Below are 20,071 nucleotides of genomic sequence, written 5' to 3' on the forward strand. Positions count from 1 at the left end.
TTTCCTAGACCAGCTGGAGTTCCCGAAGGTTGAGGAACAGGAGATGACTGGACTGGGAGCGTAGATTGAAGTGGAGGAGGTGGTAAAAGGAATTGGGAACATGCAGGCAGGGTAGGCCCCGGAACCGGATGGGTTCCCAGTGGAGTTCTATAGGAAATACGTGGACCTGCTGGCCCCACTTCTGACGAGAACCTTTAATGAGGCTAGGGAAAGGGGGACACTACCCCCCGACGATGTCGGAGGCGACGATATCGCTGATACTGAAAAGAGACAAAGACCCGCTGCAGTGCGGGTCATATAGGCCTATTTCCCTCTTGAACGTAGATGCCAAGCTTTTGGCCAAGGTGATGGCGACGAGGATAGAGGGCTGTGTCCCTGGGGTGGTGCATGATGATCAAACGGGGTTTGTTAAAGGGAGGCAATTGAATGCTAACATACGAAGGTTGTTGGGGGTGATGATGATGCCCCCACCGGAGGGGGAGGCGGAGATAGTGGTGGCGATGGATGCAGAGAAAGCATTTGATAGAGTGGAGTGGGACTACCTGTGGGAAGTACTGAGGAGATTTGGATTTGGAGAGGGGTTCATTAGATGGGTTCAGCTCCTGTACAGGGCCCCGGTGGCAAGTGTGATTACAAATAGGCAACGATCTGACCACTTCCGACTATATAGGGGTACAAGACAGGGATGTCCCCTGTCCCCGTTACTGTTTGCGTTGGCAATTGAGCCATTGGCCATAGCGCTGAGGGGCTCTAGGAAGTGGAGGGGTTTACTTAGAGGAAGAGAAGAGCATCGGGTGTCATTATACGCGGATGATTTGTTGTTGTATGTCGCGGACCCAGTGGAGGGGATGCCTGAGATAATGCAGACACTCAGGGAGTTTGGAGAATTTTCAGGATATAAATTGAATATGGGGAAGAGTGAACTGTTTGTGATGCACCCCGGGGAACAGGGCAGGGGAATAGACGATTTACCGTTGAGGAGGGTAAGAAGAGATTTCCGGTATTTAGGGATCTAGGTGGCCAGGAATTGGGGAACCTTGCATAAGCTTAACTTGGCACGACTGGTAGAGCAGATGGAAGAGGACTTTAGGAGGTGGGACATGGCGCCCCTGTCATTGGCGGGCAGGGTGCAGGCGGTTAAAATGGTGGTCCTTCCGAGGTTTCTTTTTGTGTTCCAGTGCCTCCCTGTACTGATTACAAAGGCCTTTTTTAAGAAGGTGGACAAGAGTATTATGAGCTTTGTGTGGGCTGGAAAGACCCCAAGAGTAAAGAGGGGGTTCCTGCAGCGCAGTAGGGACAGAGGGGGACTGGCACTGCCAAGTCTAAGTGATTATTATTGGGCCGCCAACGTGTCAATGATATGTAAGTGGATGAGGGAAGGGGAAGGAGCGGCGTGGAAAAGACTGGAGATGGCGTCCTGTAGGGGAACTAGCTTAAAAGCACTGGCGACGGCGCCATTGCCGTTCTCCCCGAAAAAATACACCACAAACCCAGTGGTGGTGGCAACTCTGAAAATTTGGGGGCAGTGGAGACGACATAAGGGAGTGACGGGTGCCTCAGTGTGGTCCCCGATAAGGAACAACCATAGGTTCGTCCCGGGAAGGATAGATGGGGGATTTAAATCTTGGCAGCGAGCAGGAATTGCGAAATTGAAGGACTTGTTCTTAGACGGGACGTTCGCGAGTCTGGGAGCACTGACAGAAAAATATGGGTTGCCACCTGGGAATGCATTTCGCTATATGCAAGTGAGGGCATTTGTGAGGCAACAGGTGAGGGAATTTCCGCAGCTCCCGGCGCAAGAGATCCAGGACAGAGTGATATCGGGGGCATGGGTGGGTGATGGTAGGGTGTCAGATATATATAGGGAAATGAGAGATGAGGGGGAGACGATGGTAGAGGAGCTGAAGGGAAAATGGGAGGAGGAGCTGGGGGAAGAGATTGAGGAGGGGCTGTGGGCAGATGCCCTAAGTAGGGTAAACTCTTCGTCCTCGTGTGCCAGGCTCAGCCTGATACAATTCAAGGTTCTACACAGGGCGCATATGACGGGAGCTAGGCTGAGTAGGTTTTTTGGAGTGGAAGATAGGTGCGGGAGAAGCGCGGGAAGCCCGGCGAACCACACCCACATGTTTTGGTCATGTCCGGCATTGCATGGGTTCTGGGTGGGTGTGGCAAAAGTGATCTCGAAGGTGGTGGGGGTCCGGGTCAAACCAAGCTGGGGGTTGGCTATATTTGGGGTTGCAGATGAGCCGGGAGTGCAGGAGGCAAGAGAGGCCGATGTGTTGGCCTTTGCGTCCCTAGTAGCCCGGCGAAGGATTCTACTTATGTGGAAAGAAGCTAAGCCCCCGGGTTGGAGGCCTGGATCAACGACATGGCAGGGTTTATAAAACTGGAGCGGATAAAATATGCACTAAGAGGTTCGGCTCAGGGGTTCACCGGGCGGTGGCAACCGTTCCTCGACTATCTCGCAGAGCGATAAGGGAAAATAGGAAAGGCAGCAGCAGCAGCCCGGGGGGGGGGGGGGGGGCTCACTTGGGTCTTCAGGGGTTTTGTGTGTGTGTTTATATATTAGTTATTTATATTTGATTTTACAAAGTTACTATCTTAGGTGTTGTTTCTTATTTTGTTATTGGCAGTTGCCGATAGCATATTATTTATTTAAAAAACGATCAATGTATATATTATTATAAAGTTGTAAAATGGGAAATTTTTGTTTGATCGAAAAACTTTAATAAAATATATATTTTAAAAAAAAAGAATAACAGAGGTGAACCTTGTGTCCAGAACTGACCATGTGGAGATTTGATGAGCAATCGCGGTCGTTTCTCCAAATCTTCCAGGGTTTCCTTCGTTCTTCCTCTCCCTCTCAAACTAAGTTGTACCAGATATCAGACTCAGGGTCCATTCTGGTTCTCTTCCTGCTGACTAAATAACTTCAATCAAATATGGAGAAGAGTGAATCCACTGTTCGGTCCCTGCTCCAATCTCCATTCCTGACATACCGACTCCATCCCTCTCCCTGGCAACAGTCTGAGACTTAGCCAGTCTCTTTGTAAACTTGGTTTCATACTTGATCCAATATGAGCTTCTGACCTCATAGAATTTACAGTGCAGAATTCGGCCCATCGAGTCTGCACCGGCCCTTGGAAAGAGCTCCCTAGCTAAGCCCACACCACCACCTATCCCATAACCTCCCCTAACCTTTTTTAGAGACGAAGGCAATTTACCGTCGTGACCTCCCGATTCGACAATTCCACTACACACCTGGCTGCTCTCCCACATTCTACCTCTGTAAACTTAAAGCCATCCAAAAGTCTGCTACCCATGTCTTAATTCACAGCCAGTTCCTTTCCCCTATGATCCCTGTGCTCCGAGACTTGCATTCGTTCCCAGTCAATTCTCACCCTTGTTTTCAAATCTCTCCATGGCCTCGTCTCTCCCTGTGTCTGTATCTCCTCCAGCCCCACAACCCCCTGAGATATCTGCACAGCTCTGATCCTGGACTCTTGTACACCCCCGATTCTAATTACTCCGCCATGGTTTTAAGTTCCCTCGGCCCCAAGCACTGAATTCCCTCCCGAAACCTCCCCGTCTCCACCTCACTCACCTCCTTTCAGACTCTTTAAAACTCACCTCTTTGACCAAGTTTTTGGTCACCTGGCCTAATATCTCCTTTTGTGTCTGGGAGTCTCACTTTGTTTTATAATGTTGCTGTGAAGTTGACTGGGATGATTTATGATGTTAAAGGTGTTATAAAAATAGAAGTTGTTGTTGTTGTTGACTGTAACCCTGACCTCCTGTTTTACAAAATCCCATTGGTTTCACAACAAACTCTATCTCTGATGTTTTGCCCCCTGCGGGTTTGCAGCCTCTATAAAGACGGCGGCCGTTAACTCAGGCCTGTCACCGGGAGCAGGCCGCAGCTGTCCCGCCGCTCGATGCAAACCCGGGCCCGGAAACTTCTTATTGGGGTTTGGAGCCTCCACCGGGTTTCAGTGAAACCTCCCGGCCGAGTCCAGCATGGGCACTGCGCATGCTCCAGCTCACAATGCCCAGGGAGTGATTGACGGCAGCTCTGGACCAATAGGAAGAGAGGGGTAGGCCTGGAGGACCGAGTGATTGCAGCTGGTCCTCCAACCATTCGGAGTGAATCAGGGGCGGGGCTGAGCCCGGTCGCCAACGTGAACTGGAGCATGCGTAGTGCTGATCACAGCTCAGGATTCAGGCGGAAGTTAGGTCGGGGCGTAACTGGGGAACCGAGCGGAGCGGCTGGTCCTTCAACCAATCGGAGTGAATGAGGGGCGGGGCTGAGCCCCAGCCCGTCACGTGAATTGGAGCATGCGCAGTGCCGATGATAGCTGAGGATTCAGGCGGTCGGGTGGAAATTGTTCCCTGGTCAGATCCCGCTCGGTGAGTGATGAGGGAGGGATGGAGCCGGCGGGTGGGTCGGGAGGCTTCATAAACACTCCGTGTAGGCCCCAAGCCTCGAATACGAAGCTCGGATACGGCAGTTGAACCCGCGAACGCTGCTTGGGCTTTTCCCCGAGACAGGCCCGGGTGGAGCGCATGCGTAGTGAGCGAGAGTGACTGCTTTGCTTTGCCTCTCATTCACCCTGATTGTTTGGAGGACCAGCCGCTCTCGGTTAGTCCTCCAGCCCCGCCCCCTGAACTGGAGCAATCCCTTTAGAATCATCCTGCAGATAGAAGTCTTACAACACCAGGTTAAAGTGCAACAGGTTTGTTTCGATGTCACTAGCTTTCGGAGCACTGCTCCTTCCTCAGGTGAATGAAGACGTAGGTTCTAGAAATATATATGTAGACAAAGATCCAAGACCAGGCTTTGAATGCGAGCAACTAATTAAGTCTTTCCAGAGACAGGGGTGCGAGCATTTGCAGGTAATTAAGCCTCTAGAGATCCAGAGACAGGGGTATATCCTAGTTTGCGGACTATTGGAACAAATGTACATTTCTATAAAACCTTGCACTAACACTGGAACTTCTGAAGTGTTTTAAAGCCAATGGAGTACTTTGGAAACATTTTCACTGTTGTGATGTAAGAAGCTGTAAGAACGCATGTGTAATCACATTTAGTTTTAAAATTGTTATTTTCATAGTGTATTCACTGTCATTAGTTACAAGGTCAGGGAAGCCCTTTTATACCTTGAACATGTGCTTCCTGTAGCCATTTCACCTTCTGTACCTTTTCTAGATTAACTATGTATTGATTTCAGAGCAAAAAACAATAATTACATTTATGACTATTCTGTAGTGAACATTGATTATCATTAGCGAATTGGTGTAATAGGTAATTATATTGCAAAGACTAGATCTTTATTTTAAAAAATAACACTTTCAATCAAAATGTTTCCAGAAACTGCAGAGCTTTCAGAATTTGTTTGAAAAAATAAATTACTTTGTAATTTTGAGAAGTTACTAGACATTGTGGATGGGCAGTGGTGTAATGGTATTATTTATTGGGCTAGTAATCCAGAGACCCAGATTAATGATCTGGGATCGAATCTGGCCATGACAGATATTCACATTGAATAAAAGTCTCAAATTAAAAGTCTAATGATGAGATTGTGGATTGTTGTAAAAACCCGTGTGGTTCACTCATGTCCTTCGGGAATCTGCTCTCCTTATGTGGCCTGGCCTACATGTGACTCCAGATCCACAGCAATGTTGTGATTGATTTGTAAGTGCCCTCTGAAATAGCCTCACAAGACACACAGTTCAAGGGCAATTGGAATGAGCAGTAAATGCTGGCCCAGCCAGTGACCCCCACCTCCCATGAATGAATCATTTTTAAGAAGGCTCAGTGAGGTACAGTGAAAAGTATTGTTTATTTTTAATATAAATTTCGAGTACCCGATTATGATGGGGCAATTTAACATGGCCAGTCCGCTAAATCTGCACAACTTTGGGTTGTGGGGGTGAAACTCACGCAGACACGGGGAGAATGTGTAAACTCCACATGGAGTTTGGAGACAGTGACCCAGGGCCTGGGATTCCAACCCGGGTCCTCAGCGCCGTCGTCTCAGTGCTAACCACTGCGCCACATGCCATTCTGAAAAGTATTGTTCTGCGAGCAGTCCAGACAGATTGTTCCATACATGAAAAATTCTAGGACATAGGATAAATAAACAATGTAAATACATAGACACAGACACCGGGTAAACCATACCGAGTGTAGTACTACTCAGTGTTACCAGTGTATCTGGTATTAACCAAATGTATTCATTAAAATTTACTGTATTAATTAGCTATAAGTCTGTCCAGATGATTAAATAAGTAGTGATCATTAATTGAGTTCCAATTAATGAAACAATTTTTTTTAAATTTCAATGGACGTGGGCGACGCAGGCTGTGCCAGCATTTATTGCCCATCCCTCATTGCCCTTGAGGGCTGGTTAGAGTCAACCACATTGCTATGGGTCTGGAGTCACATGTAGGCCAGACTGGGTAAGGACGGCAGATTTCCCTCCCTAAAGTACATTAGTGAACCAGCTGGTTTCATAGACTTTTAATTCCAGATATTATATTGAGTTTAAATTCCATCACCTGCGGTAGTAGGATTCAAACGCAGTTTACACAGTCAGTTCACTGGAACTCTCTCACTCGGCTGTGTGTTGTGTGGGTCTTGGTGCTTTTCCAGTCACACTGATGTTTGAAATCTTTTCTCACTCAGAACAGAGAAACACTTCTCCTTCCACATTCGAAGGATGATATTCAGATCCTGGTGAATCAACTGATTTCTGTCTGATCTTAATGCAACATTTAGTCAGAATTTCCCGAATACAAATCTTCTATTGTCCCGGAAAAAGAGTTTACAAAACTATGTCACTGAGGACCCGGATTCGAATGCCAGCCCTGGGTCACTGTCTGTGTGAAGTTTGCACATTAGATTATAGATCATAGAATTTACAGTGCAGAAGTAGGCCATTCGGCCCATCGAGTCTGCACCGGCTCTTGGAAAGAGCACCCTACCCAAGGTCAACATCTCCACCCTATCCCCATAACCCAGTAACCCCACCCAACACTACGGGCAATTTTGGACACTAAGGGCAATTTATCATGGCCAATCCACCTAACCTGCACATCTTTGGACTGTGGAAGGAAACCGGAGACCCCAGAGGAAACCCATGCACACATCGGGAGGATGTGCAGACTCCGCACAGATAGTGACCCAAGCCGGAATCGAACCTGGGACCCTGGAACTGTGAAGCAATTGTGCTATCCACAATGCTACCGTGCTGCCCGTGTTCGCGTGGGTTTCGCCCCCACAACCCAAAGATGTGCAGGGTAGGTGGATTGGCCATGCTAAATTGCCCCTTTATTGGAAAAAATGAATTGGGTACTCTAAATTTATTTAAAAAAAAGAAATGTGGTTATGATGCCCCCAGAAGTTGGGATGTGGAGGTAGTGGTCTCAATGGACGCAGAGAAGGCTCTTGATCGGGTGGAATGGGAATATCTGTGGGAGGTACTGGGGCGGTTTTGATTTGGGCGGGGCTTTATTGACTGGGTCAGGCTGTTGTATCAGGCTCCTGTTGCGAGCGTACGGATGAATAGATCAACATCAAACTATTTCCGGCTGCATCGGGGGACGAGACAAGGATGCCCCCTCTCCCCACTGCTGTTCGGGTTAGCCATAGAGCCGTTGGCAATTGGGCTGAGAGCCTCCAGAGGCTGGCCCGGGTTGGAGTGGAACACAGAATCTCGCTTTACGCAGACAACCTGCTCCTGTATGTTTCGGACCCACTAGAGGGAATGGAAGAAATTGAGGATTCCGGGGGGATTTGTCCGGTTTTCGGCATATAAACTAAATATGGGGAAAAGTGAGATGTTTACAGTCCAGGCAAGGGGAAGGAGAGGCGATTGGGGAGCTGCCGTTCAGGGTGGTAAGGGGATGCTTTCAATATAAATTTTAAAAGAGCAACTTGTAAACTCACTACCAGTGAGTTCTCCCAGTGAGCCAGAGAAGACACAGCCAGAGTGAGACAGAACCAAGAGTGAGTTTGGGAATTTGAATCTCGGTGGGAATTCGAAGCTGGGTGGGGAGGAGGTGCTTTTCATCCCTGGTAAGTGACTGGTAAGTAGTGTTTCTGTTTTCTTTTTCTTTTCATTGGTATATTTATTTATTTTTTTCTTCGTTGTTTATTTTTTATTTTCTTGGGAAATTGTAATTGTTGAAGTTAACAGAAGGTTTAAGACATGGCAGGAGATCTCAGACCCAGTGTCATGCTCCTGGTGTGCGATGTGGGAGCTCAGGGACACGTCCACTGTCCCTGGCTCCTTCACGTGCAAGAAGTGTGTCCAGTTGCAGCTCCTGTTAGACCGCTTGAAGGCTCTGGAGCTGCGGATGGACTCACTTTGGAGCATCCGCGATGCTGAGGACGTCGTGGATAGCACGTTTAGCGAGTTGGTCACACCGCAGGTGAAAGGTACTGAGGGAGATAGAAAATGGGTGACCAAAAGACAGCAAGGGTAGTAAGGCAGTGCAGGTGTCCTCTGCGGTCATCTCCCTGCAAAACAGATATACCGCTTTGGATACTGTTGAGGTAGATGGCTCACCAGGGGAAGGCAGCAGCAGCCAGGTTCATGGCACCGTGGCTGGCTCTGCTGCGCAGCTGGGCAGGTAGAAGAATGGCAGGGCTATATCCTGGGGCATTAGAACCGGTTCTGGGGGAGGTGGGACCAGTACAAACCGGACGGTCTGCACCTGGGTAGGACTGGAACCAATGTCCTGGGGGGGGGGGGGTTGCCCGAGCTGTTGGGGAGAGTTTAAACTAATGTGGCAGGGGGATGGGAACCGATGCAGGAAGTTGGAAGGTAGTAAAACAAGGACAGAAACAAAAGGCAGTTAGGGGGAAAGTGTAAGGCAGAGAAGCCACAGTCAAAAATGAAAAAGGGCGACAGTACAAGGTGCAGTGACTGAGGGGAGCTCAGTGAATAGGACCAGGAATACTAAAAGGAATAAAACGGGAAGTGAAAACATTAATGGTAAGCGACGCGGCAGGTTGTTGCATGAAGATATGGGTTCAACGACAAGGAAAATTAGGAGAAAGGTTAAGAGGAAATATAACTTGGGAGAGGTTACTGATCGAGGTGTTAAGATTCAGAACAGAGGTAAAAAAGCCAATATAAGTGTACTTTACCTGAATGCTCGTAGTTTTCGGAATAAGGTAAATGAGTTGATGGCACAAATCATCGTGAATGACTATGATTTAGTGGCCATTACTGAAACATGGTTAAAGGAAGGTCACGACTGGGAGTTAAATATCCAAGGGTATCAAACTATTTGGAAGGACAGAGTGGATGGTAAGGGAGGTGGTGTAGCTCTGTTATTTAAGGATGACATCCGGGCAACAGTAAGGGATGACATTGGTGCTATGGAGGATAAGGTTGAATCCATTTGGGTGGAAATCAGGAATAGTAAGGCGAAAAAGTCACTGATAGGAGTAATCTATAGGCCACCAAATAGTAACATTATGGTGGGGCAGGCACTAAACAAAGAAATAACTGATGCATGTAGAAATGGTACAGCAGTTATCATGGGGGATTTTAATCTACATGTCGATTGATTTAACCAGGTCGGTCAAGGCAGCCTCGAGGGGGAGTTTACAGAATGTATCCTTCTGCGCTGTCAATTCTATGAAAAATCCGCGATAGTTTCCGAGAACAGTATGTAATGGAACCTGCGAGGGAACAAGCGGTCCTAGATCTGGTCCTGTGTAATGAGACAGGATTGATTCAGGATCTCATAGTTAGGGATCCTCTCGGAAGGAGCGAACACAATATGGTGGAATTTAAAATACAGATGGAGGGTGAGAAGGTAAAATCAAACACTAGTGTTTTGTGCTAAAACAAAGGAGATTACAATGGGATGAGAGAAGAACTAGCTAAGGTAGACTGGGAGCAAAGACTTTATGGTGAAACAGTTGAGGAACAGTGGAGAACCTTCCAAGCGATTTTTCAGTGCTCAGCAAAGGTTTATACCAACAAAAAGGAAGGACGGTAGAAAGAGGGAAAATCGACCGTGGATATCTAAGGAAATAAGGGAGAGTATCAAATTGAAGGAAAAAGCATACAAAGTAGCAAAGATTAGTGGGAGACTAGAGGACTGGGAAATCTTTAGGGGGGCAACAGAAAGCTACTAAAAAAAGCTATAAAGAAGAGTAAGATAGATTATGAGAGTAAACTTGCTCAGAATATAAAAACAGATAGTAAAGGTTTCTACAAATGTATAAAACAAGAAAGAGTGGCTAAGGTAAATATTGGTCCTTTAGAGGATGAGAAGGGAGATTTAATAATGGGAGATGAGGAAATGGCTGAGGAACTGAACAGGTTTTTTGGGTCGGTCTTCACAGTGGAAGACACAAATAACATGCCAGTGACTGATGGAAATGAGGCTATGACAGGTGAGGACCTTGAGAGGATTGTTATCACCAAGGGGGTAGTGATGGGCAAGCTAATGGGGCTAAAGGTAGACAAGTCTCCTGGCCCTGATGGAATGCACCCCAGAGTGCTAAAAGAGATGGCTAGGGAAATTGCAAATGCACTAGTGATAATTTACCAAAATTCACTAGACTCTGGGATGGTCCCGGCAGATTGGAAATTAGCAAACGTGACACCACTGTTTAAAAAAGGAGGTAGGCAGAAAGCTGGTAATTATAGGCCAGTGAGCTTAACTTTGGTAGTAGGGAAGATGCTGGAATCTATCATCAAGGAAGAAATAGCGAGGCATCTGGTTGGAAATTGTTCCATTGGGCAGATGCAGCATGGGTTCATAAAGGGCAGGTCGTGCCTAACTAATTTAGTGGAATTTTTTGAGGACATTACCAGTGCAGTAGTTAACGGGGAGCCAATAGTTATGGTATATCTGGATTTCCAGAAAGCCTTTGACAAGGTTCCACACAAAAGGTTGCTGCATAAGATAAAGATGCATGGCATTAAGGGGAAAGTAGTAGCATGGATAGAGGATTGGTTAATTAATAGAAAGCAAAGAGTGGGGATTAATGGTGTTTCTCTGGTTGGCAATCAGTAGCTAATGGTGTCCCTCAGGGATCAGTGTTGGGCCCACAACTGTTCACAATTTACATAGATGATTTGGAGTTGGGGACCAAGGGCAATGTGTCCAAGTTTGCAGACGACATTAAGATAAGTGGTGAAGCAAAAAGTGCAGAGGATACTGGAAGTCTGCTGAGGGATTTGGATAGGCTAAGTGAATGGGCTAGGGTCTGGCAGATGGAATACAATGTTGGCAAATGTGAGGTTATCCATTTTGGTAGGAATAACAGCAAAAGGGATGATTATTTAAATGATAAAATATTAAAACATGCTGCTGTGCAGAGAGACCTGGGTGTGCTAGTGCATGATTTGCAAAAAGTTGGTTTGCAGGTGCAACAGGTGATTAAGAAGGCAAATGAAATGTTGTCCTTCATTACTAGACGGTTGGAGTTTAAGACTAGGGAGGTTATGCTGCAATTGTATAAGGTGTTAGTGAGGCCACACCTGGAGTATTATGTTCAGTTTTGGTCTCCTTACTTGAGAAAGGACGTACTGGCACTGGAGGGTGTGCAGAGGCGATTCACTAGGTTAATCCCAGAGCTGAAGGGGTTGGATTACGAGGAGAGGTTGAGTAGACTGGGACTGTACTCATTGGAATTTAGAAGGATGAGGGGGGATCTTATAGAAACATATAATATTATGAAGGGAATAGATAGGATAGATGCGGGCAGGTTGTTTCCACTGGCGGGTGAAAGCAGAACTAGGGGGCATAGCCTCAAAATAAGTGGAAGTAGATTTAGGACTGAGTTTAGGAGGAACTTCTTCACCCCAAGGGTTGTGAATCTATGGAATTCCTTGCCCAGTGAAGCAGTAGAGGCTCCTTCATTAAATGTTTTTAAGAGAAAGATAGATAGTTTTTTGAAGAATAGAGGGATTAAGGGTTATGGTGTTCGGGCTGGAAAGTGGAGCTGAGTCCACAAAAGATCAGCCATGATCTCATTGAATGGTGGAGCAGGCTCGAGGGGCCAGATGGCCTACTCCTGCTCCTAGTTCTTATGTTCTTATTAATATCTAGGCATCCAGGTGGCACGGGAATCGATGGGATTGGATTGCATTTGTTTCTTGTCACGTGTACCGAGGTACAGTGAAAAGTATTTTTCTGCGAGCAGCTCAACAGATCATTAAGTACATGAGAAGAAAAGGGAATAAAAGAAAATACATAATAGCGCAACACAACATATACAATGTAACTACATAAGCACTGGCATCGGATGAAGCATACAGGGTGTAGTGTTAATGAAGTCAGTCCATAAGAGGGTCATTCAGGAGTCTGGTAACAGTGGGGAAGAAGATGTTTTTGAGTCTGTTCGTGCGTGTTCTCAGACTTCTGTATCTCCTGCCCGATGGAAGAAGTTGGAAGAGTGAGTAAGCCGGGTGGGAGGGATCTTTGATTATACTGCCCGCTTTCCCCAGGCTGCGGGAGGTGTAGATAGAGTCAATGGATGGGAGGCAGGTCCGTGTGATGGACTGGGTGGTGTTCACGACTCTCTGAAGTTTCTTGCGGTCCTGGGCCGAGCAGATGACATACCAGGCTGTGATGCAGCCCGATAGGATGCTTTCTATGGTGCATCAGTAAAAGTTGGTAAGAGTCAATGTGGACATGCCGAATTCCCTTAGTTTCCTGAGGAAGTATAGGTGCTGTTGTGCTTTCTTGGTGGTAGCGTCGACGTGGGTGGACCAGGACAGATTTTTGGAGATGTGCACCCCTAGGAATTTGAAACTGCTAACCATCTCCACCTGGGCCCCGTTGATGCTGACAGGGGTGTGTACAGTACTTTGCTTCCTGAAGTCAATTACCAGCTCTTTAGTTTTGCTGGCATTGAGGGAGAGATTGTTGTCGCTACACCACTCCACTTGGTTCTCTATCTCCCTCCTGTATTCGGACTCATCGTTATTCGAGATCCGGCCCACTATGGTCGTATCGTCAGCAAACTTGTAGATGGAGTTGGAACCAAGTTTGCCACGCAGTCGTGTGTGTACAGGGAGTAGAGTAGGGGGCTAAGTACGCAGCCTTGCGGGGCGCCGGTGTTGAGGACTATTGTGGAGGAGGTGTTGTTCTTCATTCTTACTGATTGTGGTCTGTTGGTCAGAAAATCGAGGATCCAGTTGCAGAGTGGGGAGCCAAGACCTAGGTTTTGGAGCTTTGATATGAGCTTGGCTGGGATTATGGTGTTGAAGGCGGAGCTGTAGTCAATAAATAGGAGTCTAATGTAGGAGTCCTTGTTTTCGAGATGCTCTAGGGATGAGTGTAGGGCCAGGGAAATGGTGTCTGATGTGGACCGGTTGCAGTGGTATGCGAATTGCAGTGGATCAAGGCGTTCTGGGAGTATGGAGGTGATGCGCTTCATGATCAACCTCTCGAAGCACTTCATTACGACTGAAGTCAGGGCCACTGGTCAGTGGTCATTGAGGCATGTTGCCTGGTTCTTCTTTGGTACCGGATGGTGGTCTTCTTGAAGCAGGTGGGGATGGCTACACAAGTTAAATTTGGCGAATAGCAGACCAAATGAAGGAATTGTTTCGAAGGGTGGATGCGCTTCCGCTGTCACTAGCTGGGAGGGTGCAGACAGTGAAAATGACGGTCCTCCCGTGATTCCTGTTTGTGTTTCAGTGACTCCCCATCTTTATTCCACGGTCCTTCTTCAAACGGGCCAATAAGGTGATCACTGGCTTTGTATGGGCGGGTAAGACCCCGCGAGTAAGAAAGGGGATGCTTGAGCGGAGCCAGGGGTAGGGCGGACTCGTGCTGCCGAACTTTAGTAATTATTATTGGGCGAATATAGCCATGATCAGGAAGTGGGTGGTGGCGGGGTGGTCGGTATGGGAGCGTGTGGGAGGTGGGATCATGCAAGGGCACCAGATTGGGGGCGTTGGTAACGGCGCCTCTGCCGTTCCTGCCGGCACGGTACTCCACCAGCCCTCTGATGGTGGTGGCCCTGAAGGTCTGGGGGCAATGGAGGAGGCATGTCGGAGCGGAGGGAGCATCGGTATGGCCTCTAATCTGTAATAATCACCGGTTTGCCCCGGGAAGGCTGGATGGAGGGTTCTGGCGATGGCTGAAAGCAGGGATTGAGAGGATGGGAGATATGTTTATGGAGGGGAGCTTTTCTAGCCTGAGGGAGCTGGATGTGAAATGTTGATTGGCGAGGGGAAATGAGTTTAGGTACCTGCCGGTGCGAGACTTCCTACGCAGGCAGGTCTCAACTTTCCCGCTCCTGCCGCCAAGGGGGATTCAGGACAGGGTAGTTTTCAGAATTTGGGTGGGAGAAGGGAGGGATTTTATGGGGTGCTTATGGGGTCAGAGGAGACGCAGATCGAGGAGCTGAAACACGAATGGGAAGAGGAGTTAGGAGGAGAGGATGGCCTCTGGGTGGCTGCGTTGAGTCGAGTCAACGCGTCCACAACATGTGCCAGGCTCAGCCTGATACAATTTAAGGTCATTCACCCGCCCCACATGACAGTGGCCCGGATGAGCAGGTTCTTTGGGGTAGAAGACAGGTGTGCAAGGTATATGGGAGGACCAGCAAACCAATGTCCATATGTTCTGGGCATGCCCGAAGCTCAGGGGATTCTGGCAGGGGTTTGCGGATGTCATGTCCACGGTTTTAAAAACAAGAGTGGCACCAAGTCCAGAGGTGGCGATTTCCGGAGTGTCGGAAGACCCGGGAATCCAGGAGGAGAAAGAGGCAGACATGCTCACCTTTGCTTCCCTGGTAGCGCGGAGACGGATACTATTAGCTTGGAGGGACCCAAAGCCCCCGAAGACGAAGACCTGGTTAACTAATATGGCTAGCTTTCTCTGTTTGGAGAAAATCAAGTTTGCCTTGAGAGGGTCAATGTTAGGGTTCGCCATTTTCGTGCACATTGTCTATTTTGTTGTTGTTGTAAAACCATAACTAGCTCAATAAAATGTTTATTAAAAAAAAGACTGACTGGCATGGCCTGGTGGCATGTGGCCATCAATTAATTTCCTTTCCCCCGAGAGAAAGCAAGGACCTGACACAGTGTGTTTGAGACAAAGCTGATTTATTTCACAAACAACAGGATATTAGACGCTAGCCCAGTTACAGAGATTCGAAATAAACCCCAATTGTCAGAATGAAGATGGTTCAGTTCTGGGTGTGATTAACAGTGACAGTAACAGCAGAATCAACACTTTTAAGATGAACAGAGGGTAAATATAAATTCCTTCCGTTGGTTTGACAGTTCAGGAATCGTCAGTGGCATCTTATGATGTGGAGAAATTAGCTCAACAATCCTATGAACTAAAATATAGTCTGGCCTGGTGTCACCAAGCTGAAATCCAATCTTTCTCTGACACATTATTCTTAATGACATAGCTGACAGGTTAAGATTGGATTGGATGGGATTGGATTTGTTTATTGTCACGTGTACCGAGGTACAGTGAAAAGTATTTTTCTGCGAGCAGCTCAACAGATCATTAAGTATATGAGAAGAAAAGGGAATAAAAGAAAATACATAATAGGGCAGCACAACATATACAATGTAACTACATAAGCACTGGCATCGGATGAAGCATACAGGGTGTAGTGTTAATGAGGTCAGTCCATAAGAGGGTCATTTAGGAGTCTGGTGACAGTGGGGAAGAAGCTGTTTTTGAGTCTGTTCGTGTGTGTTCTCAGACTTCTGTATCTCCTGCCCGATGGAAGAAGTTGGAAGAGTGAGTAAGCCGGGTGGGAGGGATCTTTGATTATACTGCCTGCTTTCCCCAGGCAGCGGGAGGTGTAGATGGAGTCAATGGATGGGAGGCAGGTTCGTGTGATGGACTGGGCGGTGTTCACGACTCTCTGAAGTTTCTTGCGGTCCTGGGCCGAGCAGTTGCCATACCAGGCTGTGATGCAGCCCAATAGGATGCTTTCTATGGTGCATCTGTAAAAGTTGGTAAGAGTCAATGTGGACATGCTGAATTTCCTTAGTTTCCTGAGGAAGTATAGGCGCTGTTGTGCTTTCTTGGTGGTAGCATCGACGTGGGTGGACCAGGACAGATTTTTGGAGATGTGCACCCCTAGGAATTTGAAACTGCTAACCATCTCCACCTGGGCCCCGTTGATGCTGACAGGGGTGTGTACAGTACTTTGCTTCCTGAAGTCAATTACCAGCTCTTTAGTTTTGCTGGCATTGAGAGGGAGATTGTTGTCGCTACTCCACTAGGTTCTCTATCTCCCTCCTGTATTCGGGCTCATCGTTATTCGAGTTCCGGCCCACTATGGTCGTATCGTCAGCAAACTTGTAGATGGAGTTGGAACCAAGTTTGCCACGCAGTCGTGTGTGTACAGGGAGTAGAGTAGGGGGCTAAGTACGCAGCCTTGCGGGGCGCCGGTGTTAAGGACTATTGTGGAGGAGAGTGAAAAAGTCAACTGTTTAGCAGTACAGGGAAGAGGTAAGTTTGTAGATGTTCTACAGTATTACAGACTGGCTCGTTGGATCTTATTCTGTCCCATCTTACGTTCAGCTAACAGTAAAATGACTAAAATACTGCAACATACAGGCATTTGGGGACAACGGTGAGTTTGCGGCTCAGATTAGTTAAAGTCTCCATATTGTAAAATGGATCTCGAAGGACTGGAGAAGATGCAGGAAAAGATATTTGAATTATACCTAGAACTAGCAGGTTGTACCCAGCAAGAAAGATTGGACAGGGTGTAAACCTTTTCTCTGGAAAAGGGAATGAAGGATGACCTGATCCTGTAAGATTATGAACAGGTTTGATATGATAGACAAGTGGAAAATGTTTCCACTGGATGAGAATAAATATGAGTTAGTCATTAATTAATCTAATGTGCAGTTCAGGAGCAGTTCAGAGGGAGATCACTCACACACTTCACAAGTGCAAAGGGATTTCCTCAGTTTTCCCCCTTGTTAACACTCCAACTTTAAAAGCCCCAAACCATTTGATCCAATGTCAGCACATTGTTATTGGCGAGGGGCAGTTTAACTATTCGGTCCAGGGGGACAAAAATCACTGTTCACCTGAACCTGCTCAGACTCCAACACGTTAATATCTCACTGTCCGTGTTTGGTCTGTTGTCAATCACACCCAGGACAGACCTGTGGTAGAGGGCCTGTCTATGTAGGTGCCCTCTTAATTTATTTAATACATTTGATACCTTGGCACAATGGTACCAATCAGAATCGGTTCGCAAAGCATAATTTCTATCAGCAATCTCGATTTCAATGGCTGAGTTATTACCCATCATGCATTGCAGCGGGGAATGTGTTCTATCCACATTACAGAAGCTCCTCGCACATGCGCAGAGTCCAGCTATGACTGGAGCATGCGCCAATCGGGCTGTGACTGGCGCATGCGCAGTTCAGGTTGTTGCTGACAGTGCGAGGAGCGGGAAAGAAACAAACAAGCGACTTTCAGGATTGGAGCCGGTGGGTGGCCGGAGAGCAATAGAAGCTGCGGAGTGAGCCGGGAGGCTTCATAAATACCCCGTGGAGGCTTCAACTCCCGAGGAAAATGTTAACGGTCCCGTCTTAAACAGCACCGAACAGAGTGAGAGCTGAGCGGTGACGGGCCCGGGTTACCGGCCGCCACCTTTACAGAGGACAAGGTGCCGCTGGGCGCATGCGCTGCCAGCCTGGACCGGATGCCAACTCTCCCGGATTCACTGACTGGAGTCTCCAGCATTTTATTTTATTCGAAGTCACTGGCTGGGCCAACATTTATTGCCCGTCCCTAATTTCCCTCAAACCGAGTGGCTTGCTCGGCAATCTCGGAGGGCATTTAAAGAGTCAACCATATTGCTGTGGTTTGGAATCGTGCCGACCAGACCAGGTAACGATGGCAGATTTTCTTTTCTATTCATTCACGGGATGTGGGTGTCGCTGGCTGGGCCAGCATTCACTGCCCAGCACGAATTGCCCTTGAACTGAGTGCATCTCAGAGAGCATTTTAAGATGGATTGACCATGATGAATTGCCCTTAGTGACCAAATAAGGTTCGGAGGGGTTATTGGGTTACGGGGAGTGGGTGGAGGTGAGGGCTTAAGTGGGTCAGTGCAGACTCGATGGGCCGAATGGCCTCCTTCTGCACTGTATGTTCTATGTGCCACCAGAAGCATTGTTTCATTCTCAATATTACTATTTATGAAGCTCAAGATCGAATTTGCTTCACCAACTACTCTAAATATGTCTTGGAGATATACAAAATCCCTCTTCACCGCTTCCTCTTTCCTCCCAAAGAGGCCAGTTGGATTTTTATGACAATCCAGCAGTTTTCATGGTCACATATTCCTAGTGCCGGCCCCACAAATGACCAGATTCATTCAGCTCAATTTCACAACCTGTTTTTGTGTGTTTTCTCTCACTCCCTATTTTCTGTTTTAAATCAGTTTCACAGGGTGTTCGAAGAGGAGGCTTCAAAGTCCGGAAACTCAAACCAAGCATCACATCAGGATCTGACAGAGTCCTTAATTTATCATATCCTGAATATCATCGATCATGGAAGGAAAAAGCATCGTTCACAGTGGGGAGAAACCGTACACGTGTTGTGTGTGTGGACGAGGTTTCAGTCAATCATCAGGCCTCACAAGCCACAAATGCAGTCACTCTGTGGAGAAACCATGGAAATGTGGGGACTGTGGGAAAGGATTCACTTCCCCATCCAATCTGGAAACTCATCGACGCAGTCACACTGGGGAGAGACCATTCACCTGCTCAGAATGTGGGAAGGGATTCAGTGATTCATCCACCCTGCGGAAGCACCAGCGAATTCACACTGGGGAGAGGCCATTCACCTGCTCAGAATGTGGGAAAGGATTTACTATTTCAGCCCACCTTTTGAGTCACCAGCGAGTTCACACTGGGGAGAGGCCGTTTCAATGTCCAGACTGCGGGAAAGGCTATAAAAGCTCTGGGGAACTGATGAGCCATCAACGTGTTCACACTGACGAGAGACCCTTCAGGTGCTCTCACTGCGGGACTGGGTTCAGACGATCATCTAACCTCACTGTACATCAGCGAATTCACACTGGGGAGAGGCCATTCACCTGCTCAGAATGTGGGAAGGGATTCAGTGATTCATCCACCCTGCAGAAGCACCAGCGAATTCACACTGGGGAGAGGCCATTCACCTGCTCAGAATGTGGGAAGGGATTTACTATTTCAGCCCACCTCTTGAGTCACCAGCGAGTTCACACTGGGGAGAGGCCGTTTCAATGTCCAGACTGCGGGAAAGGCTATAAAAGCTCTGGGGAACTGATGAGCCATCAACGTGTTCACACTGACGAGAGACCCTTCAGGTGCTCTCGCTGTGGGACTGGGTTCAGACGATCATCTAACCTCACTGTACATCAGCGCATTCACACTGGGGAGAGGCCATTCACCTGCTCAGAATGTGGGAAGGGATTCAGTGATTCATCCACCCTGCAGAAGCACCAGCGAATTCACACTGGGGAGAGGCCATTCACCTGCTCAGAATGTGGGAAGGGATTTACTATTTCAGCCCACCTCTTGAGTCACCAGCGAGTTCACACTGGGGAGAGGCCGTTTCAATGTCCAGACTGCGGGAAAGGCTATAAAAGCTCTGGGGAACTGATGAGCCATCAACGTGTTCACACTGACGAGAGACCCTTCAGGTGCTCTCGCTGTGGGACTGGGTTCAGTCGATCATCTAACCTCACTGTACATCAGCGAATTCACACTGGGGAGAGACCATTCGCCTGCTCCTGGTGTGGGAAAGGATTCACTCAGCTATCCGCCCTGCAGAAGCACCAGCGAATTCACACTGGGGAGAGACCGTTCACCTGCTCCGAGTGTGGGAAGGGATTCACCTCTTCATCCCACCTGCTGAGACACCAACGAGGCCACAAGTAACCATAGTGATTGGATTTTGCTGTTCCTCACAATCAGGACTGAACCGTGTTCATTTGGGTCTCTTTCTGCTGATAACAAACTCCAGCCCATTTACAGGGGCTAATATTCTGTGTAACAGTCAAATAAATTAGACTTGTGTTAAATACGCAGTGTGCTGAAACTTT

At 47.7% G+C, this 20,071-nt stretch overlaps 1 protein-coding gene across 6 annotated transcripts in view; it reads left to right on the top strand.

The window, feature by feature from the left end:
- The first annotated feature begins 4,294 nt into the window (after nucleotides 1–4,294).
- Nucleotides 4,295–20,071, top strand: part of LOC140421794 (uncharacterized) — a 50,863-nt gene continuing 35,086 nt past the window's right edge. For 2 of the 6 annotated variants that reach the window (XR_011947094.1, XR_011947096.1), the window contains exon 1: nucleotides 4,296–4,407. Coding sequence is in view for 1 of the 6 variants with exons in the window: in XM_072506685.1 (XP_072362786.1) it covers nucleotides 18,534–19,907 (1,374 nt within the window). In the remaining 5 variants the exon portion in view is untranslated. Of the gene's footprint in view, nucleotides 4,408–18,424; nucleotides 20,051–20,071 lie in introns of those variants that run through there. The other 4 variants (XM_072506685.1, XR_011947097.1, XR_011947093.1 and 1 more) reach the window with 4 other exon arrangements.

Source organism: Scyliorhinus torazame, chromosome 5 (assembly GCF_047496885.1).
Source record: "Scyliorhinus torazame isolate Kashiwa2021f chromosome 5, sScyTor2.1, whole genome shotgun sequence".
Lineage (NCBI taxonomy): Eukaryota > Metazoa > Chordata > Chondrichthyes > Carcharhiniformes > Scyliorhinidae > Scyliorhinus > Scyliorhinus torazame.